General features: G+C 40.4%; 1 protein-coding gene across 8 annotated transcripts in view; it reads right to left on the bottom strand.

Annotated features, from left to right (window-relative positions):
* The window catches only part of FMNL2 (formin like 2), a 333,723-nt gene that overhangs the window by 98,012 nt on the left and 208,711 nt on the right, over nt 1–27,000 (bottom strand). For all 8 annotated transcript variants that reach the window (XM_025261362.3, XM_025261316.3, XM_025261340.3 and 5 more), the window contains exons 3-4: nt 13,372–13,452; nt 8,040–8,116 (exon numbers count right to left, since the gene is read on the bottom strand). In XM_025261362.3, coding sequence (XP_025117147.2) covers nt 8,040–8,116; nt 13,372–13,452 — 158 coding nt within the window. The remainder of the gene's footprint in view (nt 1–8,039; nt 8,117–13,371; nt 13,453–27,000) is intronic.

A 27,000-nucleotide genomic window follows, 5' to 3' on the forward strand; every position in this document is an offset into this window, starting at 1 on the left:
GAGCTGGAAGGCACAGTGATAATGAGAAATAGCTCTGGAAAAAAACTTATTCAAGGAAGGGCTCTAAATGCGGGTGCCAAGAGTTACCGTTTTACTCTAGTCGGGTCAAAGCTTTGTTTCCAGATTGATGTTGTCTTCCCTCTGATTCTCCCCCAAATCTTAGACCCTCATTGTTCTCATCTAGAAAATAAAGTCTCAAAGGACATTACTGGCCTTAAATGTGTAAGAGCAAATGAAACAGATGCAACACACAAAATGAAGGAACAAATGGTAAATTTGTTCTGCCACTCTCCTTTAGAGAGATGCAACAGGCATCTGAAAGGAACTGCAGTTGCTGAAAAATCATGAAAAAAAAAAAATCACAAGGGAGAGAAAGAAGGTTAAGTATCACCCAGATTGATCAGCAGCAGCCATGTCGTTTCTGCGAGACAGCATCTGAAACGGTTTCTCTGTTTCTCGAACGTAGCCCATGGACCACCAAGGGTCCCTGAAACCCTCTCAGGGGTCTGTGAAGTTAAACCTATTTTCATACAAACGTTGAGTAATTGCTTCTGTCACTCTTCTGACACGTGCACTGATGGTACAAAAGAAATGAGAACGAAATCTACCAGCAGTGACTACACCTATTGATTGTATTCTTCACCCCAAGCACTTGAAAGGGGGGAAAAGTGAACTTCACTTAAAACTGTTCTTAGTGAAGCGCTAAAATTCCTGATTTTATTGAAGCTTGCTCCTTGAGGATACATCTTTTTAATTCTGTGCGACAAAATGGGAAGCCCACAGAGCATTTCTGCTGCGTGCCCAAAAACTACGCGATCTTGAGGAAAAGCATGGATACAGCTGCAAGCTGACCCAGGCACTGTTCACATGGAATGTGAAATGACAGACACATTATGGTTATTCTATCTTGGGTATCCATCTGCTGCTGCTAAGTCACTTCAGTCGTGTCCGACTCTGTGTGACCCCAGAGACGGCAGCCCACCAGGGTCCCCCATCCCTGGGATTCTCCAGGCAAGATCACTGGAGTGGGTTGCCATTTCCTTCTCCAATGCATGAAAGTGAAAAGTGAAAGCGAAGTCGCTCAGTCGTGTCCGACCCTCAGCGACCCCATGGACTGCAGCCTTCCAGGCTCCTCCGTCCATGGGATTTTCCAGGCAAGGGTACTGTCTTGGGTATCTGATGGGTATCCATCAGATAGTCTCAAAAGTGAAGGAAGTTGAGCCTGCCATTTTGAGGAAAAGAACTGAGAAAATTTTTTGTCAATCAAATTTGAGCTTACAAACAAACATTGGACTTTTGGACCACCATGAGTTTGAGAGCTTCCAATGCTTATATTCTGATGAGACTGGTGATTATTAACAAACACGCTTATTTTTACATTGTAGAATAAAGTGTGTTTATGTTTGAAAGATCAGGATAACTCAGTGAAACATTTTTTAAATGATTTTTTCATGTTTCAAAATGGTGCATGGGTAAAAATCCCCAGAGTGCAAGACAGCACAATAGATTTTAGTATAAAAGAGTACGAAAATTCACTGATACACTTTCAGATTCCATGTTGCAACTAACTTTAAGAAATCACCACTCTTGAATTTTGGTGATTTCTGGCCACAATTACTTGAAAGTGAAATGAAGTGAAGTGAAAGTCGTTTAGTCGTGTCCGACTCTTTGCGACCCCATGGACAGAATACTGGAGTGGGTAGCTTTCCTTCTCCAGGGAAGCTTCCCAACCCAGGTCTCTGGTATTGTAGGCAGATTCTTTACCATCTGAGCCACAGGGAAACCCAATTATCTGAAAAGGTTAATTTAAAAACCTTTTCAAGTACATATCTGTTTATGTATATGAAGGTTTTCTTCATATACATAAATCAAAACAAATCACAACTTGAATGCAGACAAAGGTATGAGAATCCAGCTGTCTTCTATTAGTGAAACATTAAAGAGACTTGTAAACATGCACAACAAAGCCACTCTTTTCACTAATTCTTTTTTTACTTTGGAAAATAATTATTTTCATGCTATTAATGCTGTATGATGTTTATTATTTTATATTTATATATCTACAACTAATATTTATCATGAGGTAATAAATTATTTATCATGAGGTAATAAATTATTTAAAATAAGCATATCTAAAACTTACCAGTTCAAATTTCCAATATAGTAACATTAATAGATCATGTGTTCTGTTTATAATAGCCAGGACATGGAAGCAACCTAGATGCCCATCAGCAGATGAATGGATAAGAAAGCTGTGGTACATATACACAATGGAGTATTACTCAGCCATTAAAAAGAATACATGTGAATCAGTTCTAATGAGGTGGATGAAACTGGAGCCTATTATACAGAGTGAAGTAAGCCAGAAAGAAAAACACCAATACAGTATACTAACACATATATATGGAATTTAGAAAGATGGTAACAATAACCCTGTGTACGAGACAGCAAAAGAGACACTGATGTATAGATCAGTCTTATGGACTCTGTGGGAGAGGGAGAGGGTGGTGAGATTTGGGAGAATGGCATTGCAACATGTATAATATCATGTATGAAACGAGTTGCCAATCCAGGTTCGATGCACCATACTGGATGCTTGGGGCTGGTGCACTGGGACGACCCAGAGGGAAGGTATGGGGAGGGAGGAGGGAGGAGGGTTCAGGATGGGGAACACAGGTATACCTGTGGCGGATTCATTTCAATATTTGGCAAAACTAATACAATATTGTAAAGTTTAAAAATAAAATAAAATTTAAAAAAAAACAGAAAAAAAAAAATTAGATCGTGTGTTAGTCACTCAGTCCTGTCTGACTATTTTGCAACCCTATGGACTGTAGCCCTCCAGGCTCCTCTAACCCTATGGAATTCTTCAAGCAAGAATACTGGAATGAGTTGTCATTTCCTACTCCAGAGAATCTTCCCGACCCAGGCATCAAACCTGGGTCTCCTGCATTGTAGGCAGATTCTTTACTGTCTGAGCAACTAGGGAAGCCCTAATAGATAAAACCCACAGAAATAAAGACTTACTGGATTTCAAAATAATTTAAGGAAGTAAAGGAGTCTTGAAATAAAAGAAATTTTAAACTCCTGGTTTGGTTAACAGCTTTAGATTTGGACAGCTTCAGGTTCAAACCTTCGGAGAAAGTAATGGCACACAACTCCAGTACTCTTGTCTGGAAAATCCTATGGACGGAGGAGCCTGGTAGGCTGCAGTCCATGGGGTCACGAGGATTCGGACACGACTGAAGCAACTTAGCAGCAGCAGGTTCAAACCTTAATGCTTCTCAATTGTGTGGACTTTAGCAAGATATTTAATTGCTTGACTTCACTTTCACTTTTCACTTTCATGCATTGGAGAAGGAAAGGCAACCCACTCCAGTGTTCTTGCCTGGAGAATCCCAGGGACGAGGGAGCCTGGTGGGCTGCCATCTATGGGGTCGCACAGAGTCGGACACGACTGAAGCGACTTAGCAGCAGCAGGTTCAAACCTTAATGCTTCTCAATTGTGTGGACTTTAGCAAGATATTTAATTGCTTGACTCTCAGTTCCCTCATCTAGAAAATGGGAGGTTCAATGGTCAAGAGCAATAAAAAAAAAAAAAAAATCTGTTAAGCAAAACTAATACAGTTATGTAAAGTTTAAAAATAAAATAAAATTAAAAAAAAAAAAGAAGTAACACTTTTAACTTGCTGAATACATTGCTTAACACATAACAAAATTATAATGATCTCGTGAATTTCCAAAAAGCACCATCTAATAAGGAATTAATGGATTCATTGGTGGCTCAATGGTAAAGAATCTGCTTGTCAATGCAGGAGACACTGGTTCGATCCCTGGGTCAAAAAGATCCCCTGGAGAAGGAAACGGCAACCCTCTTGCCATTCTTGTCTTCTTGCCTGGAAAATCCCATGGACAGAGGAGCCTGGCAGGTTACAGTCCATGGGGGTTGCAAAAGATTTGGACAAGACTTAGCAACTAAACAACAATAACAACAATGAATTAATCATAGGATACCTTGTTACACATACACCATAGGTGTTGTACACCCTTAAGACCCAGCCTGAGCCGTTCTGTTTCCTCTGCCAGCCTGGCCCAGATAGCACTGTTTCATAAAGAAGTCTAGGCAAGAATATGCTCACCTCACATCCTTCAGCTCCTTCCTCTTTCTACAGATATCCTCCTCTCCTCCTTGCTGAGGTGTACCTCCCACCTGTAATCTCATGCCTATTCTCATCTCCCCATTGAGATACAGTGAACCAAGGAAGCATCTTTCAGAACTCTATGACCTCGCACTCAGGATGAAAAGTAATTTTCTATCCTAATAGGCAGTTTCACTAAAATAAATTACCTGCAAAGAGAGTGAGCCTACAATACAGCTTCATGGATTAACACCCATCAATCTATCCCGCTCACAACCATCAGTGACTCTGGAATCTTATCACCCAACCTTCCAAATGTCACAGCAGCTGCCTGTCCATAATGCACAGCCAATGTGTTCTAACAGTATTTGGCTCCTTTCAAGGGTATTTCAAGTCATTTCAAGGGCCTTGGGTAAGTCATAACCCAATTCTTCTCTATTTCTAGTCCATTTCTTATTTCAATTTGACTCCAAAAAAATTAATTTTCTTTCTCAAAAGACCATTCACTTAAAAAGTTTTAGGCTTATATCAAAACTCAGAACACACCCTTTGCTTGACAAAGCTGTAGCTTGGAATGCTATTGCAGCAGAGCCCCAGATTTTAACCATGAAAGGCAAGCCTGTGCCAAAGATAATTTTTTTTTCAGGACAAGTAGTTTTTAAAGGTAATGTTCCCTTTTAATTTCTGGGAATTATAAACTCCTAAGTATCAGGATACTTTTAGATAGAGAAGGTAACATTCTCTGCATGGATTTCCTTAGGGATATATGTGGCTCAGAGGTTAAAGCTTCTGCCTGCAATGTGGGAGACTTGGGTTTGATCCCTGGGTCGGGAAGATCCCCTGGAGAAGGAAATGGCAACCCACACTCTGGTATTCTTGCCTGGAGAATCCTATGGACGGAGGAGCCTGGTGGGCTCCAGTCCATGGGGTCGCAAAGAGTCGGACACAACTGAGCGACTTCACTTTCACTTTCATATCATTATTAACAACATTGTCCAATTATTATTATATAATATTATTTTCAACAAGCATAAAAAATAACTGTTACCGTATATTGAGAGTAATTGTTGTTGTTTAGTCACTAAGTCATGTCCAACTCTTTGATACCCCATGAACTGTAACCTGCCAGGCCCCTCTGTCCATGGAATTTTTCCATGCAAGAATCCTGGAGTGCGTCTTTCTCCAGGAGATCTTCCCAACCCAGGGGACAAACTCATGTCTCCTGCATTACAGGCGGATTCTTGACCACTGAGCCACCAGAGAAGCCTTGAGAGTAATTACTTTGTATTAAACCCTATATCAGGTCTTTCATAAGTTATCTTTAGTCCTTGCATGTGTGGTAGGTCGCTCCAGTAGTGTCCAACTCTTTGCGACTGTATGGACCATAGGCCACCAGGCTCCTCTGTCCATGGCCTTCTCCAGGCAAGAATACTGGAGTGGGTTGCCATGCCCTCCTCCAGGGGATCTTCCTGACCCAGGGATGGAACCTGTGTCTCTTACATCTCCTGCATTGGCAGGCAAGTTCTTTACCACTAGCGCCACCTGGGAAGCCCCATTTAATCCTTACAACATTCCTATAAGTATTATTATTCTTATTTTATAGATGAGAAGTTAACTTAGGTCACATGATAAATACAGAGAGTTTATGTATAATAATTTATTTAAGTCAAAGAACTGATAAGGGGGCATGGCAAAAATAGGTCAAGATCTCCCTTTCCCTAAAGCAAATAAGCACCCAATTATCTTTCTAATATGGTATCTCAAAGAGTACAATAAAAAATCTAAGGATTCCCTCTACAGCACCTTGCATTTCCAGAATTTCTCATTGTACTCATTGATTATATTCACACTCCTAATTCTTCCAAACTTTTTCCCCATCAAAAGTGGTCAACCCAGTTAGCTTCATAAAGAAGAGTCCATTTCAGGTTTGGGTTTTCAGGACAAGCAAATCAGGTCAAAATCCTGGTGTGTGGTTTCATTCCATATAAGGGTATGTCAGACAATGCACTTTAATGAATTTTTGTGCTGCTAATGCCAAAATTTTCCAAGCGCGTCACATAGGTAGTAGACAAGGGAAAACTTCAGCTGATGAAGATGAAAGAAAAATGTAAAACTCTTTCAATGTGCCTATAGTATGCTAAACAACAAACCACGCCAATTGCTTGCAGATTTGTACTGGCTTCTACCCAACCAGAGTGCTTCTACTCTGCCAACTTTATATTGGAAATGATCACCTTGCCTTGGTATTTGATGGTCAATTTCACATTATTTCATCAATGCTTGAACAAATGCTTTTCGACAATTTGTAGAAATCCTGGCTGCAGATCAACCCACCATTTTCAGTCAAGAAGAAGTGCCAACAGTAAGGGGTTGGCCTTACCAAGTGGAATCTAGTTCCGGATCCCTGAATATTGCAAAGTATTTGAATTTCCTAAGCTCTGGATGCCCAACTATATTATATTAAGTCACCACCACTTTCACTCCCAACAGACAAGCTCCATCGCTTTGATCCCAGAGCCCTGATTATCTTATTTCCTTTCAGGGAAAGAACTGCCAGATGAGGCCAGATAAACAAAAGGACAGCATTCTGAACAAAGCATCTGGCTTTGCAGCCGTCGACTTTGGGGAAGTCTCTTACCTTCTCTGGCCCTTAATTCTTTTAATCTGTGAAACGAGCAATCAGTTTAAGCAATCCTAAATTTCTCTTCCAGTTCTGTTTTCACGCCACTCTGATCCACTGTTCTATAGCACACTTTCTGAGACAAAGGTGATTGTCAACCTTAGGTTAGAATCAGTTCATTTTCCACATATTTCACTCTCTAGGTGCCAAGCATGTGAAATTACCCTTAAGGAAATGAATATTCTCACCCAGGTTCTAAAGCTAAAAATTAACCTTACATTTCTTTGACTTAAAAAAAAAAAACTTATGCTGAAATAACTGTGGAAAATAACCATTTGGATGGGTTATACCAAACATAGTCAGAAGACGAAGTAAACTTTTATTTGGGTAATTATTTTACAGAAGAGTCTGAAAAACAAAAATGTAACATACATGTAAAACTTCATTTCCAGTAGACCTATCACAGGGGAAAATTCTAAAAGATCTGAAGTCTATAGTTTTTTCCTTATAAGTCTCAAAGACTCAAAATCCAGAGGGGTTAAATAATTACCAGGTGTTAAACAGATACTTTGGAAAGAACAGAAGCTATAAAAGAAAATACTGATATCATCTGCCTTAGAGACAAAACACGTTTTCTGAAAGTACTGTATAACTCTGCCATACAATTCTGGAGAAAGGGAGTGTGTAATGAAGCTGTACTTGCTGGAGGCAAAGCAACCATGCTGTTGCATGAAAAACTCTTTGAAATGGTTAGTGCAGAGATTCCCCAAACTTTGCTTTCATGGTATGGATTTACACTTCATGGTCCTGAAATTTGGGGATGAAAGAAGAAGAGACTCAGAACAAAGTAAGTAGTACCACAAGGAGGTATGTCAAGTGACTCTGCCCTGTTTTGGCCAGAGAACTGAGAAAAGTACGAGGCAGCTTCAAGTAACCAACTCAAAGAACTCCAGGGAAGGCTTCAAGATCTTCCAGGCTCTCAGTCTACATTACTTGTTGGGGGTTCCTATCTTTCCAGGGAATCACTCTACATACACCATCACTGAACGCAAGCAAAGAATTTTACTATTCTCATAAACATCCCAAATCAAGGACTGTCTGTCCTGCCTCTACTAATTCTTTTACAGTGAGCAATTTAAGAACTAAAAGGTTCCACCCGTCTAAACCTCAGTCAAAACTTATAATGAACAGTAAGGAAGCTTAGTTCTTTGGATATGATTCAGTCATTCTCTTAAGTGTCCAAAAGCTTTAGAGCTAAAATGTTCAGTGGGAACACTTACCCAATATGGTTGGTTCTTAAAGAAATTTCCAGTTCTCTTAGCACTTGTGTGGATTCTTGAACACGCCGTCTGAATTTCTATAATTCAAGAACACATATTCTCACAAAAGATACTTTAGCAAGTGTTATAACTGTAGCTTACTTGTAATAAGTTTAACAGAATACAGAAACATCTCTGCTCCTAAAGTGGGCTTCTCTCATATTTCTTTTTTGCAAAGCACACAAATTTTTCTCATTGTTAACAGCGTATGCACAAGGACTAGGGAAAACGACTTATTTCATGTAATAACTGTCTCTAAGTAGCTTATTTTTTCCCTACCCCACAATACAATACCTATGTGTTGGGGACCCTAAAATCATTCGTTTCAATGATTCAGTAGGGCTCACAGGTCCCAACATATAGTTATCCTTACAGCTAGGATTTATTACAGCAAAAAGTTACAAAGTATAATCCACTAAAGGAAAAGGTGCATAGGGTGAAGTCCAGAGGAAACCAGATACATGCTTCCAAGTCTCTCCCAAGACGAGTGACAAATGACAATATTTGTGAAATGCTTTCAACCAGGGAAGCTCATTGGAAACTTAGCGTTGTTATTTAGTCACACAGTTATGTTGACTCTTTGCAACCCTGTGGACTGTAGCCTGTCAGGCTGCTCTGTCCATGGGATTTCCCAGACAAGAATATTGGAGTGGGTTGCCATTTCCTTCTCCAGGGGATCTTCCCAACCCAGGGACTGAACTCACATCTCCAGCATTGGCAGGCAGATTCTTTACCACTGAGCCTCCAGTGAAGCCCAGACACTTAGTACCTGGGATTTCTATTGGGGGTTCATCACTTAAACACTCTCTGCCGAGCACATACCAAAAGTGCAGACTTCCAGAAGGAAAACAGGCACTCTACATAAACCATGTGGTTGGCATCAAGAGTTCAGGCACAGTGAGTCATTATCAACAGAGAATGCTCGGAACTCTCCCAAAATTCAAGTGTCCGGTTGCCAAACGAGAGCCAACCTTGCAAGCATGCCTTTCCGAGGTGGCGATCTCAGACCTGCTACGTTTATTCCTTTCTGCATTACTTCATGTGGAAGGTCCCTCCAGACACTTCCCTTCTACCTGATGAATGTCAAAATTCCATGTGTCCTCAGGGGCTCCTTCTCTGCTGCCATGACTGCAGAAGGAACAGGGTCATCCAGCTCCAAAGACAAAGGTATCCCAAGGACAAAGGACAGGAGGAATGTTAGAACGGAGGAATCCAGGATGTGGGGAGGGGAGTACCCCGCAACAGGACGGCCTTGGTGCCCCAGGGCAGACTGGACTCCTGCTCAACACAGATGGGCTCCGGCCACCCTTGCCTCCTCTTCTGAAGGTCCTTGTGCTTCTCCACAGCTGCCTCTCCAAAGACTTTCAAAAGTTTTCCCCCGACTGCCATTCCTGAAGCACCCTGAAGACCTTCTCAGGTGTGCAGCATCCAGGAGATGTGAAATAAAAGCATCCCTGATGCCATGAAAAACCAGAGCCACCCCCAATTTGTCAAGAATGGCTTAAGACAAAACAGAGTCATCTGTAGTTTGGAGGGACATCTAAGCCCAGTGCTTCTTGGAGAGCTTTCCAGCAAACGAGGACCGGCCTGTGGTCACACAGCTGAGGAAACCACTTCCAGGTGTGCTGGCTGCTCCAGAGGGGCCAGTCCCATGGCTGAGCCACAAGCCTTGGGCTGTCTGCACATGTGCCTCTCGGAAACAACTCATAGTTCATCCCCCGCAACCTGTGCCGGTTCCCTAACTCAGCCTTATGCTTCCTCAGGGAAGGTCATCCCTCATACAGGGTGACAAGGACAACCGGGATACCACCAAGGATCTAACTGAGTACAAAGGAGGATCCGCTGAAGGACTTAAGAGGCAGATATCAAAACAACGTAGCTCAAAATACTGAGATATACAGGTATGACAACAATAGCAGGTAATATTTATCAGGCATTTACTATGGAAGGCGCTACACTTTTGCAACTGCAGGATTAACTGAGACACAACTAAACTGACTTCACCGCGTGTTCTGTCCTCTGGGGGAACTGTTTGAATTTCAGCTGGACTCTGCACCAAAGAGAAACCTTGGCATATACTTCCCTAACACATAATGACTGCCAACACTCTGCATCTGTACAATGTACCCAGGATGCTTTAAAAAACTTCAAAGGGAAACTGTTTGCCTGTGGGAATCAACAACAACAAAAAAAGAGTTGGGTACCATTTATTAGCAGAGTTCAGCCTCCCCCAGCCCTCTCTGTAAAAGGCAGGCCCAGGGAGGAGCCCACGGAGACAGCTAAACCCTGGAGACCCGTATAATAGGTTTCCTTTTCCATCTGCGGCACCCACAGAGAACCAGACTTCTCTCTTCATGGCCCATCGCCTTTCTCCACGCCAGACATGAGCACACCCCTGTAAAGTGCAGACTGAGCACCGCCTGGTATATTAAATAAGGAGGCTGGTTTGGAGAGATATCTAATTTAGGCTCTTCTTTCCCTGCCCTACAGGGTTTCATTTAAAACTACTTAGAAGAAATAGAATATGCTTAAGAATTTTTTTTTTTCAGAAGACAGCAAATTAAGAATCTTCAATTCAATGAGAACAAAAGATTAATGAATGAAGTACTTGAGGACTCCAGATGCAGTTAAGGGGAGACTGCTCGGTTTAGACTGTCTGGCTAAAATGGGAAGCCTGATTGCAAATCTTTTACCCCATAATGCAACTGAGAATTGTAAACTCATTTCAACTGCAAGCCATGCCTTACTCCAGGCAAAATCTCCTTTTCCCCAGACTTTAAGCATGACAATTATGTTGAGTGGAACAGATCATTTCCTACTGCCAGCATCTGACAGAACTCTTACTAAAGCGAGGATGGTTGAGCCAATGTCCATTTTAAGTTTTTGTTTTTTTGTTTTTTTCCTGAGAGCTGAATGACTGATCTTGAAAGATGAGGCTCAGGCCAAATACAACCATTCAGATGAACACATAAGGCCAAGGCAGAGATGTCAGGAATGAAGGTCAGTCCAAAGAAACATCCTTTGTCTGGGGTCTCTTTATGAAGTTATTTGCAAGGAAGCAAAACACTTTCCGTGCAGCTGATTTGTTGTTGCTTTTCATTTTGCATTCTTGTCTTATTCTTTCTCCTTTTCCAAGGGAGAACTGGAACTGGGCCAGAAGATCCTGCCTCCTCCCTCCAACCATCTTCCTCCCCAGGGGGCTCGGGGCTGGAGTCTTAAGTGCGTTCTAGGAGTTTTCATATCTTGCTTTTTAAAGAATTTGACAAATATTGAGATGACTGTCCGGGGATGGGAGATACTCTGGGTGAGGGGACCTCTCAATACAGTACCAGATTCTGCCACATCTAGCTTGGGGCTTCCCTGGTGGCTCAGATGGTAAAGAATCTGCCTGCAATGTGGGAGACCTGAGTTCCAACCATGGGTCGGGAAGATCCCCTGGAAAAGAGAACGGCTACCCACTCTGGTACTCTTCCTGGAGAATCCCATGGACAGAGGGACCTGGCGGACTACAGTCCATGGAGTCACAAAGAGTCAGACACGACTGAATGACTAAACACACACACACAGAGCTCAGGGTGAGAGTGCTCAATGCTGGGATCTAAGCCACCTAGCCAGAAGGTTTACAAGCTAGAGGATTTCTGAAAATATTTCTTATATAGAATTTTGCTGCCCTTGTGCAAAAGAAATAATTTTTTTTCTGGGTTCTGTTTTATGCATATGGGTACACCTTCCTTTAATTTCCTCTAATCTGATGAAATCGAAGGCTGCTATATCCTTGGGGAGGGGGACAAGAAAAAAATTGAGAATTATGCAGCTGTCGCACAGTGGGTAAGGAGAAGGTGGGACGAATTGAGCGAGTAGCATGGAAACATACACATTACCATATGTAAAATAGGCAGCCAGTGGGAATTTGATGTATGATACAGGGAGCTCAAACCTGGTGCTCTGTGACAAGCTGGAGGGATGGGGTGGGAGGTGGGAGGAAAGTTCAAGAGGGAGGGGACATATGTATACCTATGGCTGAGTCATGGTGATGTACAGCAGAAACCAACACAATATTGTAAGGCAATTATCCTCCAATTAACAATAAATAAGTTATAATAAAATAAAAAATAATTAAGCAGCTGTCTCATTAAGGGGACCTGACAGAAGTTCTGTGTTAAAAAGAAACATGTGTACCATATTTAGGAGGAGGGTATTAGGATCCTTTGACAGGTACATTCTTAGAAGAGGAGGCTACGTCATACATGGCTTCTAGGTGACAGCAGAAGTCCACAGGCCATTTGCCTCATCACTCCTGGACTTTACTTCTGCTTGACTATATAGCAACCACAGGATAAAGGGCCAGGAAACATCCCAAAGGAAATAGTAGTTGTTCTCCTTTGCTTGATTTCTTTTGGCAGAGTGAGGGCAGTGCTTAGAATGGAAGCAGGAAATAAAATTAAAAAATGTATCTCCAAGCCAAGAGACCCGGAAACAGCAGCTAACTAGGAAAAGTGTGCCTTTCTGCTCCTGAGTCACGTGCTGAAACAACAGAGGGAATTCAGCTCAAGATATTGTCAGGGCAGCCCTGAAAGCAGGAGCTGTGGCAGGTCAACCGAAAAACAAGTGCTGTCTGGTGACGAGCCCTTCACCCATCGTGAGCAAGGGCAGCTCTGCCCTGAGACATCCCAGGGCTGATCCAGGCCCACCGGGCTGTGCCAGGCTACATGCTTTACCACGAGGCATCAGTTTAAACCAATTGTGTGGCTGCACAAAGCAGAGCTTGTTTGTAAGAGGAGAGAGTCTGCTGAGAATGGAATCAGCTATTCTCTCCTTACCTTCTCCGGGCCTGGGGTACGGCTCGGGGAGAAGCTGCGAAGAGCATCAACACAGGATGTGAGCACACAGCTGGGATGACAAAGCCCCAGTGATTTTTCAAGGTCTCTGGAAATGCACCAAGGCATGGAAGACAAGTATTCTCTTTGCGAGGCCTTGTTTTTCTGGTGGCCTGAACACCTCTGAGCTGAACTAACCACCCAGTATAATTATAAATGGCAGCTACTCAATAACCATCAGAGGTACATGACTCCCATCTCAGGAAAGAACTTTTAAACACATTCTCAAGAGAGGATGACTTTTTTCTTTGTCTTTTCATGTTGTCAGGCTCCAACAACTCCAGGATTGTTTCCCCGGAGGCACCAGCAGAGTTTATAACAGAGAGGAAGGAAGGTCTCCTCCAGGGCATGAGGATTGTCCCTGCCAGTGACAATCCAGGAAGCGACAACACGCAGTGGAAACACATCCATCTTACCTTCCTGGTTACTGCTGGATCCAGATAGCCTTTGAGCTTTTGAATATAAGTATGGGGAGGGTTCTTCACCTGGAATCGTTCCTGCAGGAAGCATGAAAGTAAAGTGAAAAGCATGAAAGCTCTGAAGGCATGAAAGTCATATTCACACAGATTGATGCCGCTGATCCAAAGCCAAACGCACCCGCAGCGTGACTGTGTTGCTGCAGAGAGTCACTGGTTTTGAATCTTCAGAGTGGATGTTCTTATCCCCCCTTTGCCAAGGAGGAAACTGAAACTTAAAGGAACTCAGTCCTTCCCTAAGATGAAGCAGCGACTCAAGGACACCAGTGGATTCAAACCCATGTCTGCTCAACTTGAGAGTCTGACCTGCTTTCCCCATGGGGCAGCTCCCTTTCTGGAAATCATCTGCCTACTCTGTGTGCAGGGTCCTCTTTCAGCAGGTCTTCCATCTGTTGCATATTCTTTGAAGCTCTTGTTAGCAGATTTTTTTCTTTTGAATTTTTATTTTATCTTTGGAAACACCCAAAATTTGACTCAAACTAGATTACATTGTTTCAAAAATGAGCAATGAGGCTACTGCTCAGAGATTGCAGGGAGTATGTGCATATTTGTGTGCATGTGTGTGACCATTAAAGGATTCCTAAGGCAGTTTCCAAACCAGAAAACCCCAAAATATTGTGACTAAAGACACAATCACTGAAACAGCATATAATATATATATATATAACACACATGTATCTCAAGGTGATATTTGAATGCAGATCTGGGCTGAGGCCTGAGACTCTGCATTTCTAACATGTTTCATGCCGATGCTGAGGATGGAAAGACCACACTTTGAGACACTCATGTCCATGTGTATTAGATTTTATAGGCCATAATGTCCAAAGCAAAAGTAGTAGTAGTAAACTAGACAAATCCAAAGGCCCACACTATAAAATGGTTAAGTACTATATCACAGGCATATCATGATATACTACATTCTGATGAAAAAGAACACACTGTATTGCATGGTGCTATTTGGATGGGTCTTAGAAACCTGTGGGGGCTTCCCAAGTGGCGCCAGTGGTAAAGAACTGGCCTGCCAATGCAGGAGACTTAAGAGTTGCAGGTTCAGTCCCTGAGTTGGGAAAATCCCCTGGAGGAGGGCATGGCAACTCACTCCATTATTCTTGCCTGGTGAATCCCATGGACAGAGGAGCCTGGTGGGCTGTGGTCCATAGGATTGCAAAGAATCAGACATGACTGAAGCAACTTAGCACAGCAAAGCACTATAAACCTGATGTTGAGATGAAAGAGAATACATGATTTCTTTAACAAGAGGCAAAATTCAATACTAACGGTTAGGGACACACACATGGGTGGTTTACTCTCACATACATACACACACACAGCTGAGTGATTTGCATAAAAATAATAATAGTCAAGGACCAAGATGGGGAAGGGGAATACAGACTGATTCTGAGAGGCTGGCAATGTTCTTTTTGACCTACCAGTAGTTACACTGTGATAATTTTATCTTACTTATTACGCTATTCTTAAATTTCACAACTTTTCCTGTGTACATGCTGTATTTGACACGCAGAAAAAAGGTTATACAAATCAGCTCCAAAAGGGAAAAAACAAAGATTCATCATGAAATCAGGACAATTCTTATCAAGTTGTTTTCTACACACAACTCAAAAGATGTTTTCCTAGGAATTATTTTTAGCCTGATTATTGTTTACACCAAAATGGAATTCAGTGTTTCACAATGCTGACAATTGGCCAGCATGATAAGTGTTTGTTTATCCCATATAAATTTGTATTTCTTCAACACAGGGAACCCAACATTCTTCCTGGTCCACTCAAGGCTTCTTTGCTTACAGGTTTAGAAATGCTCAATTTAAATGGCTAAATCTTATTATTATCAAAAGATCATTTTACTTGTGAAAAAATATATTTTATTACTTTTTAATATTACTTTAAAATAAAAGAAAGTGGCTTATAGTGAGACACCTATTAATCCTTCCCCTTTACTTAAAAATGATCATGGCAAATTTCGTAGTATACAAACTCGCTCTCCACAGAACTGTTTTTTTAAAAAAAGGTCAGCTTATCATTTCTAATTATCCCCCCAAATTTTCAATCCCACAAGCAACTTCTAAACAATGATTCACACATATGTGACATCTTGGGTGCCACTGTGTCTATGTATCAAATCCTAATTTTTTTTTTTTAAACACTACCCACTAAGGAATCAGTTAGGATCCACCTGTCACAGGATTTTAGCAATAGCCCAGCTGAGGGCTAAAATAATCAAAAAAGCACCCCATTTCCAAAATGAACCGATAAGTGATCTAGAAACCAGTTATTATTTCCAACCTTGTGTATGACAGCAGCTGATGCCAGGGATACACCTGGATATAAATGAAACAATACTTTTTAATAATACAATCCAATTACCCAAATTTTTAGACATCCTGTGACCAGCAACAACTCATATTGTATTCTATTCTACTATAGCCAATACTACCTACCTCTCTCTATAAAGTTCCTAACACATGAAACTCGGTGAATTTTAACTCTGGCTAATGTAGCATTTGCTTGAGGACCTAAAATTTTAAATCTGTGGACAGTTACTGAGAGATTTCTAATATTTCTTCTTGTAGACAATGTCTTCACACCACAAGAGCCATATTTATTCTTTTAAAATAATTTGGCTGACTAGCATATATAATATATTGCCATTCACTCAGTTAGTAAAATCCCACTTTCTTTCTTAGGGTAGTTTTCTGTTTCTTACTTAAGACTGTAGTCTTGTCACCCAGAGGGGCTTTTGCAAATAGACACATTTGCTGGTCCTGTTGACTTGATTGGTTTGCTTATAATTAATCCTTTGAAATTATGAACAGGGTCTAAATTTAACAAACATACTTTTTCAAATGTGCTTAGGATTTGTTACTTTGTTTTAGGCATTTTTCCTTCACTTGTCCGAGTAACTTACTAATATTATTTCTAAGAAACATAAAATGAAGAAAATTGATGCTTTAAAATACAGTCAGGGGACTTCCCTGGTGGCCCAGTGGTTGAGTCTGCTTTCAATGCAGTGGGCGAACTAAGATCCCACCTGCTTACACAACCAAGAAATAAATAAACAAAAAGATGATGACTGTAGATAAGTTTCAAAATGTCATTAAAATTTTAAAAAATTAAAAATAAAACACAGAGGGTCTACATCATGGTGACTTCTCAAAAAACTATGCGATTCTGCCTACCTCCAGGGATTCAAGTGAAATTTTTATAGAGGAAAAATACAAAGCCCAACTATTTTCCTACAAGTTGGAGTTGTTTGTCTAACCTCAAAAGGAGCTACTGTTTGAGTTATAAATCCAGCACCTGGTGCACCAGGCCTTTTCTGTCTATCTGTCTTCAACATGGCCATTTGGACAACAGAAACATTTGGGGGAATATATTGGAGAATTTCAGTACCAAGCCAAAACATATTTATTTTGAAGAACTTTGGGTGGATTATTGGCACCATGCTTATTTAAATGAATTTTTTTTTTCTCTAAGTACTAGAATTTTAGATTTTGCATTGAAACTCAAAATTGGTATGACTGCAGTTTTCTATCATCCACACTTCTGAGACTCCTTCATATTCCACATATTATTTTCAATAACTAGTTACCTGCTTGTTCAACATCATTGATAAATGCAGCTTAATTAGATTAAGCCCCTAACTTATAGAAATATTATACATTACATTATATAGAAATATTGTTCTTAGGGATAAAAATTTGGTGATTCGTCAATAGGAATGAATACGCCATCTGAAAGAGCTTTAAAAATACAAATTCCTTTCAAAATCTCTAATCAAGCAGCATCACTACCACTCTGACCTCCTGCCATTTATTTCCTTGCATGACTGAACTTTATTCTTGAGATATTTCTAGATGGGAAATAACAATGACTCTGAGGATTTTAATTATTCTCCATAAACACTCAAAGAACCGAGCCCAGATCCACTTCTTACTATTCAGGACATTATTGCTGACAAACTGCATTGAAAGAACCATCGGAGGAAAGAGAGGGGAGAACAGCCCTTAGAATCTTCACGAAGCAGCTGAACCTTTCACAAATATTTTATTTTAATAAATTAGAGTGTTAGGAATTCAATTTCTCTGGTAACAACCAGAAAATGTCTTCCCATTGCTAAAAGCAACTTCATTTATACAAGTCCAGGAGCACAATTACTCTTTCCTCTGGAGCAGCACTTTCTGTTTCTCAAAGATAATCAACTTATCTTTTAACAACACGTCACAGTTTACCATATTCTTTAGACCTCTTAACTTCTCAAGCCTCCCTACCTGCCAAGTAGATATTAAGTCCATTTTACAGGTGAGGAAACCAAAGCTCAGAAAGTAAATTATTTGCCTTAAATCACACACACCCACACACCCAGGTCAAGGATTCAAACTCAGGTTTTCTGACTCTGGTCCTTGTTCTTTTCACTACACTGTAATAAGTATGCCCATCTTGCTTTTGATAGAATAAGTTTTTAAAAAACAAAAAACATGCTCTACTTTGAGTTCTGCTGCTGCTGCTGCTACTAAGTCGCTTCAGTCATGTCCGACTCTGTGTGACCCCGTAGACGGCAGCCCACCAGGCTCCCCCGTCCCTGGGATTCTCCAGGCAAGAACACTGGAGTGGGTTGCCATTTCCTTCTCCAATGCATGAAAGTGAAAAGTGAAAGTGAAGTCGCTCAGTCGTGTCCGACTCTTCGTGACCCCATGGACTGCAGCCTACCAGGCTCCTCCATCCTCCATGGGATTTTCCAGGCAAGAGTACTGGAGTGGGGTGCCATCGCCTTCTCCTATATAGATAAATACTTGGCACTCAGTCCTTAATAATGTTCAAAGAATTAAACTTCTTTTAGATGCCATATATAAGTCACTTCTCACATAAATTACAGTTTTTGAAGTTTAAAAGTACACAAAGAGACTGAACACACTCTGTATGGGGCACACACCCCGTAGGTTCCATGTTAGATATGTCAGCCACACTCAGGTCATAGCTAAAGGACTTCTGCAGATAAGCTTGTGCTGTATCTCTCATGGCTCTGAAACTGCCTAGTGACTTCCATAATTACACATTTCTCATTAACTCAGTCCACTAAGGCTTACACCAGTGTCCCCTCTCCCCACTGGCCCCCAGCAAAATCACTAACTACACACAGGCCATACCTGCAGATAAGGAAAAAAACAAAGCATTGACTGGATTCCATTAATGACCATGGTTCAAGTCTCCGGCAAACCAAATTAGAAAACCAGGTCATTCGTGTAATGACCTCTAAGGGAAAAGGATCCAAAAAGGAGTGGATATGTGTATGTGTATATAACTGATTCACTTTGCTCTACAGCAGAAACTAACACAACATTGTAAACCAACTATACTCCAATCAGGGCTTCTCTGGTGGCTCAGTAGTAAAGAATCCGTCTGCCAACACAGGAGACACAGGTTTGATCCCTGGGTGAGGAAGATCCCCTGGAGGAGGAAATGGCAACCCACTCCAATATCCTTGCTGGGATAATCCCATGGACAGAGGAGCCTAGTGGACTACACGGGGCCGCAAAGATTCAGACATAACTGAGTAACTGAGCATGTATACTCCAATTAGAAAAAAAAAAAGAAAAAGAAAATCAGGTCATTCTTTAAAGAACTTAAATGAAGGGGCTGTGAGAGAGATGTGCTAGATTCATTAGCTAAGTCACGGTGCATGGAACTCATCTGCTATGCTACAACATGGCCTTCTCTATTAGACACAGACGGGCAGCCTTGGATTCTTTCTAACCAGCTAAACTGTTTCTCCGGGGCCTCCCTCCATGCTGCCCTCTCCCCACCTAAATCTAATAAAGTTTGTCATTGAAAACCTTTCTGCATTAAGGTTTGGAATTGGACATTCCACTCACCTAGTATATTTCTGATCCCTTGCATCCTCTCCATCCATGTGTATAATTATATGAGAAATTACTTAATTGAGGTTAATTGGCTGGACTTACAACAAGCATGTTACAAGCATTTCCGCTCCATAAATTCTATTTGGATAAGCAACTCCAAAATCAAACAGAATTTCATTCAAGTTTATCTTATACCTTCATATTCTCAGGTTTACGGAAAGAAACTATAGTGAGTCTCTAGGAAATGAATGGCTCGTGGGGAACACACTTCGTGTTGAGTTTTCTCCCTGTTTGGGACAGTCACAGGTCACTGGCTCTATTTCAGTAGTGGATTAAGCAAAGCTATACAAACTGCTTAAACACCCTTAGAGACAAATTAGACATCACCATCATTATGCCATTATTAATGTTTCATTATTCTGCTCCTATAATAAATTTAGATGGTGAAAATTCAAAGGGCTTTTTTTTTTTTTTTTTTTTTTTGCTTTTGGGCACATCATAAGCTCTCCAAGTGTGAATGATTTTTCTTTCTAGCTGAAAGTATCTGGGCTTCCTTTCCCAAGGCTGAGTAAGCCAACTGTTGTCTCTAAATGAGCTCTAATTACAGACAGCATCACTGCTGTCAGTGAGTAGTCACTTGTAGGACTTCACTTGGTGCTCAACGCTCTTCAGAGCTACGCTGACAGGAATAACCTATGGCCTCAAAGGGTTTCCCTCTAAAATGGAGAGCACTGACATAAGTAGGTGAGGAGAAAACTCAGAAATAAAATATTGCATGAATATTGTACATAGACAGAAGTGATTTACACGATATAGCAGAGACCAAGAACTAGTGCGTGGGTGCGGGGAGCAGGTGCCAAGACCAGAAACCAGGTGTCTAAGCAGAGGGACTAAGGTAAGCCATGACATCTCAGCCCTCACAGGGGTAACAACTTACACACACAGGGAAGAAGCTCACACGAACAGACCCAGATTCCCCTAAGAAGCTGAGAGTATCAAAGTCCCCGAGGGAAAGTACATTCCTTATTTCCCCAAAAAGGAAAAAAAAAATTCTGAAACTTCAGAAAGGCTGCCAGATGACTACCCCACCTACAGAAAGTGTGTGCATGAAAAAGGAGGACGGTTAAGAGAAAACAAAGAAAAAGTTTTAAGACTCTACCTACTTAACAATATACAGCCAAGAAAGCACTTTCACATGGAATTCTAATTTTGTCTAACGACTACCAGAGGCAGCTAGTGCCAGCTGGGCTACTATTTAGAAGGATCCCTGTGGTTATTACTGGATGAAAACATTTTACTAGAGGAGTCCCGGCCTCTGAACATCTTAAATCTTGCCATCACATTTAGGTCTCCTTTTTCCAGGCACTAACATTAAAGATGCAAAAGCGAAAAAATAAAAAAATTTTAAAAAATTTTTGTGGTCATTTCATTCTTCCATTCATCCAGAACATATTATGCAAGACACCGTTCAAAAAGCACAAAACGAAACAAATTGGATTCTAAAGTGTTAAATCTCATCTGAAATACAACAGACACTTCTGTAATACAAAGTAGAATATGATCAGAGCCATATGTGATCCTCTGGAAGTTCAAAGAAAGGTAAGGCTCTTTCCAACCGAGACGATCAAAGGAACTTCCCTGAAGAAACTGGCTTTTGAATTGCGTTTTGAAGGACACACAGCATATAGATATCCTGGGACAGTGTGAGAGGCAGGAGACAGAAATTTCCAGATGGGGAAACGTGAAAATAAAGGCAGAGAAGCACAGGGTGTGTGCTAGCAACTTCAAGGGCTTTAGTTCGGTTCCAGTAATGCAATTTATGAAAGGCAGTGGCACAAAGGAGCTAAACAGTGCGCTGGAAAGGACAAAGGCAGGTGTCAAATAATAAGCAAATGTGTGCATAGAGAATGGACAACAGGGAGCCTACAAGGAGTTCTAAATAGCAGAAGAACATACAGTTAATACCGTATAACTCCCTTTTCTCTATTCCCGACTTTAAAAGTTGGCCATTTCTGCCCTTAGACTAGACTTGACTAATCAGCATGTCAGATTCATTCCACAGCCATAGTTTCTTGGAGAGCTGTGAAGCATTCTTCAGCTCTGCATATGAAATCATTTTCCTAGTCTGAGAGGAGAGGACAACCTTCCAAGTGTTCCATTACAGCTCTCAGACTGAAAATAACTTTTGATGAGACTTTTCCAAATGATTTCCTTTATTTAGACTAGGAAAAGTCTCTTCTAGTTCAACAGGTCTTTCCTAATCAAAATATCCTATAATTCATTCCCTAATATGTAATATTAATTTGGTTTCTTTAAGTCTATTCATAGTTCATCATTTCCTCCTATTTAAAGTGTTTGAATTGAATTTGTAAGAAAGGAGGCCATACTAATAAAGCTTATCATCTTCTGCTGTCCTAAGCAAAGACTGAACCATGACTGTGCTTGTCACGTAGCAGTATTCAGTAAGGGCAAATGTCACTGTTATTGTTATTGAAGATCTAAGAATGGGCAGAGCGATGGAAGTCTGCATTTATACTGGAAAACCTTCAAGATAATCTTCAAATCCTTTGCTCTGTCCCTTCAAGAGCCACAGCTTTCCTTTCTTCTAGACTGGAATTTCTTAAAATATACACAACCAAACACCTGCATCTGAAGAGGCTGAGGATGCTTGTTAAATCGTAAAAATTCTCCTGTCCCAATCACAGTACTAAGGAACCTGTAGTTTCTTAAATTCTCCAAGTAGGCCTTCTGCCACTAAAGTTCATTAATCATAGCTTTAGATTATACTTCCAACTTGGATAGCTGAATCTTTCTCTTTACTCACTCTATAAAGGGAATGTGCATATCCTTGGTAACCAAAGACTTAGGAATATTTTCGGTTAGGTTTAAAGACACAGACTTACATTATAAAACTACAGGTACAGTCCATGCTTTCATGAAAAATTTGCAGTATCCCTGGAGATACTCTTCCTATAAAAACACAAGTGGTATAAACACACCTTATTGTTTCTTCATCTGAAAAATGGGAATATGAAACCCTTTTCCTCCATTATCACATATTCCTAAAACCTTTTTTTTAAGTCTTTATTGAATTTGTTACAATATGGCTTCTGCTTTATGTTTTTTGGCTGCGAGGCATGTGAGGTCTTAGCTCTCTGACCAGGGATCAAACCCTCACCACCTGCATTGGAAGGCAAAGTCTTAACCACTGGGCCGTCAGTGAAGTCCCCCAAAACCTTACTTAATAAGGCCTTCCAAACAAGAATAACACACTGAAGATATTTTAGAGTCTCCTAAGCTAACCATGTATCATACAAATATAAAAGATATAGGAGGGAAAAAATAAATAATAGTTCTGATCCTGACCAGGGCAGGGGGAAAAAAAGAGAGTAAGTCTCAGATTTCTTATAGAAAAAAATGTGTATCTCAAGATTCAGATAGAGCAATAATATTTTTCAATCATTCAAGAATGTGAAAGCATTGGAAGCTCTTGTTTTAAGAGTTGCTTTTCTGCTTCTCTGGTGACTCAGACAGTTAAAGAGTCCATTTGCAATGCAGGAGACCCAGGTTCAATCCCTGGGTCGGAAAGACCCCTGGAGAAGATGATGGTTACCCACTCCAGTATTCTTGCCTGGAGAATTCCATGGAGCAGAGGAGCCTGGCAGGCTGCAGTCCACAGGGTCGCAAAGAGTTGGACATGACTGAGCAACTGATAATTTCATTTTGGGCTTCCCTGGTGGCTCATATGGTAAAGAATCTGTTTGCAATGCAGGAGACATGGGTTTGATCCCTGAGTGGGGAAGATCCCCTGGAGAAAGGAATGACAACCCAATCCAGTATTCTTGCCTGAAGAATTCCATGGACAGAGGAACTCGGTGGGCTAGTCCATGGGGTTGCAAAGGGTCGGACACAACTGAGCAACTAACACTTTCACACTTTCTGGACTGTAAGTTATACCATCTGGATTCTGTGAAACTTCATTTGCCCCAATTCAAACAGTGTGCAAATACATGGGTAAAATTCATAGACTTTCAGTAGGTACTTGGTGAACCAAAGGGTGTAATTCATATAAGTAAACCTTCAAATTAGACAGCATGGGAAGAGATGGAGATGGAAGCTGCCAATAATGTCAACAAGTGACTGGTACCACAAAGAAAACATCCTTATGAACAGAACATAAGGATGAAAATACAGGAAAAGTTATCAGATCTTAATCATTCCCACACCAATTTCTTTCATTTACTCAGCATAGACGTAAACATAAGAATCAAGCAGATGTCACTGAGATAGTGGTCTACTATAAAACTTGGTTTTGATAAGTGTATTGCTATAGATAGCATTAACCACCTTTCTGCAAAAGGGGACCAATGAAGTGGTGAAAGGCTGTTCAGAAACAATATTTCTCTGAAAATAAACCACTGGAAATGTTCATTTTTAAAATGTATCACTTGGACTTTCCTGATGGTCTAGTGGTTAGGAATCTGCCTGCCAATGCAGGGGACATAGGTTCAATCCCTGTTCCAGGAAGATTCACATGCCATGGGACAACTAAGCATGTGCACCCCAACTACGGAGCTGCCGTGTTGCAACTCCTGAAGTCCACACCTAGAGCCTGTGCTCTGCAACAAGAGAAGCCACCTCAGTGAGGAGCCCACACACCAAAACAGAGAGTAGCCCCCGGCTAACCACAACTAGAGAAAGCCCACACACAGCAACAAAGACCCAGCACAGCCAAAAATAAAGAAATAAATCTTTAAAAATTAAAATGTATCACTTAAAATAGCACTAAGAATCATGAAATACCTAGGGATAAATTTAACAAAATATGTGCAAGACCTGTACACTAGAAACTTCAAAACATTCCAAGATATTAAAGACCTAAATAAACAGAGATGCCACATACATAGATGGGAAGAACCAATACAGTATTGTTAAGATTATCAGTTCTGAAACTGATCTCTGGAGTCATTGCAACCTCAATCAAAAGACTTCAGGGTTTTTCTTAGAAACTGACAAGGTGATTCTAAAATTTATATAAAAATGCAAAAAAAAAAAATAGAATAGCCAAATAATTTTTACAAAAGAACAAAGTTGAAGAATTCATACTACCTGATTTCAGGACAGCAATCAAGAGTGTTGAATGGAAAAAGGATAGAAATAAAGATCAGGGAAACAAAATAAAGAAAACAAAAATAGGCCCACACATATATAGCCAATTCGTTTTTCAAAGATACCAAGGTGATTCACAGAAAAACTACAGTCTATTTAACAAATGGCTGAAATAACTGTATATACATATGGGGAAAAAGCAGTGAATCTCCAGCCTTACTTCATTCCATGCATAAAAATTAACTCAAAATAGATCATAGACTAAACATAAAGATTAAAACCATATATTTTCTAGAAGAAAACATAGGAGATAATCTTTGTCTGACTTAAGTGTGCAGATTTCTTAGGCTATAAAAATGAACCACTTAAAAAATAAAAGATAAACTAAATTCTGATTACCAGAAAAACTTTAATTCTCTGAAAGATACTTATGAATATGAAAATGCAAAGCACAAACTAGGAGAAAATATTTGTAAAATATATGTGACAGACTTGTATCCAGAATATATTTTTTAAAAACTTCTACATAAAGTTGGAAGCAGGACCTGATACTTCTGGATTATTTGACATCAGCTCCTACTTAATGCTACCAATTTGTTTACTCTGTCATTTGAAGTTGGATGTTTTGATTGATTTTCTAATAAAATACAAATGTATCAACAACAAAAACTTCAACAGTTCAATAATAAGACAACCTGATTTTTAAAAATAGGCAAGAGATTTGAACAGATCCTTCAACAAAGGTAGTACACAAACGGTAAATAAGCACATAAAAAGATATTCATCATTAGGGAAAGGAAAAGTAAAACCACAGTTCCAGATACCACTGTGCTGTGCTGTGCTTATTCCCTCAGTCATGTTCAACTCTTTGCAACACCATGGACTGTAGCTCGCCAGGCTCCTCTGTCCATGGGGATTCTCCAGGCAAGAATACTGGAGTGGGTTGCCATGCCCTCCTCCAGGGGATCTTCCCAACCCAGGGATCAAACCCAGGTCTCCTGCATTACAGGTGGATTCTTTACCAGCTAAGCCACCAGAGAGATACCACTATATATCCATAAAAATGGCTAGAATTAAAAAAACAGTACCCAAGAGGTTGTGAGGATCTGGAGTAACTGGGACTCTATGACACGGCTGGTGGGAATGCAAAATGGTCCAGCCACTTTGAAAAGCACAACTGGTAAACTTTGTTGTATATAAATTATACCTCAGTGAAGATGATTAAAAAACAGTAGCTCAAAGTAATTTATTTAATAATTTATTTACTTTGTTGCTGAGCATGCTGCTGCTGCTGCTAAGTCGCTTTGGTCGTGTCCAACTCTGTGCGACCCCATAGACGGCAGCCCACCAGGCTCCCCCATCCCTGGGATTCTCCAGGCAAGAACACTGGAGTGGGTTGCCATTTCCTTCTCCAGTTACTGAGCATAGCTCTTTCTAAAAGCTGTTCTTGGTATTTTGTTGGTCTCACTTGCCATAATTAAAAAGAAATCTACAAGCTAAATAGTCAACTTTGCCAATTAATACTTTTGCAATAAATAATGCACTCCAAGGGGGTCATACAGATCTCTTAGATTTACAATTTCCAAAATACTTACATAAGTCATTCATAATTCTACTTAAAGAAATAAAAATTCTGGGAATTGTGTCACAGCTGTTTCCATCAAGGTCCGAATGTACCTGCATTCCTCAAATTATTACTTTATCTTCACTGACATTTCATGAGATTTTCTTTATCCACCATCCTTATTCAATCTGCCGTAGTTTGCAGCAACCCAACACACATCCCTATTTCCTAGACATATATTCACCTTTTAAAACATAAAAACAAAAGTAACATGTGCTACCAACCTGAAAACCTAAATCTTAAAACTAAGCTCCAGTTGGGACTTTTATGATTTCTTTTTAGATATTCCACAATTTCCTATTTAACATAATAAACACACACATACCCACTTCTTTCTAATAAGCCCTTCTTTTAATCTTCAGATCACAAAGTTCAAATAGTTTCAATCTGTGATCCACATGGTCAAAATTAGTCATTAAATCAGGCTCTCAGGCAGTGCCTGACAAGGACGGGCTAAAAAGGGACGTGGAAGCGGCTCCTTTGAAATTGGTCATCGTTGAAAACATTTGCTAGCTGTGACAGAGATATATTAATACAATAACACATCTATTACGGGTGTTTATTTCATAGGATATTAGATGGACTTGGAACATTGTATGTGAAACTATGAGCCCATACATCAATAGCCTAGTCAAGCCGCTGGATCAAAGTTTTTGTGAAGAGGTAACAAATCTCAGCACAATGATGGTATTTCTAGCACCTGAAGATGCTGCAAAACCATGGTCTGGTCCATAGCTAACATCCATCATGTTGATACAGAATATACACAATCTCTTCCCCTACATACAGCTGTATGTATAAACCCAAACCACATTTCTAATTCACTTTCCTTCTATCTCTTTGCACCCACAACATCTACAGTCTAACTGGAAATCAAAACCAATTCCTTAAACCTATGGCTGATTCATGTTGAGGTTTGACAGAAAACAAAATTCTGTAAAGCAATTATCCTTCAATTAA

The sequence above is a fragment of the Bubalus bubalis genome, chromosome 2 (assembly GCF_019923935.1).
Source record: "Bubalus bubalis isolate 160015118507 breed Murrah chromosome 2, NDDB_SH_1, whole genome shotgun sequence".
NCBI classification, from domain to species: Eukaryota; Metazoa; Chordata; class Mammalia; order Artiodactyla; family Bovidae; genus Bubalus; species Bubalus bubalis.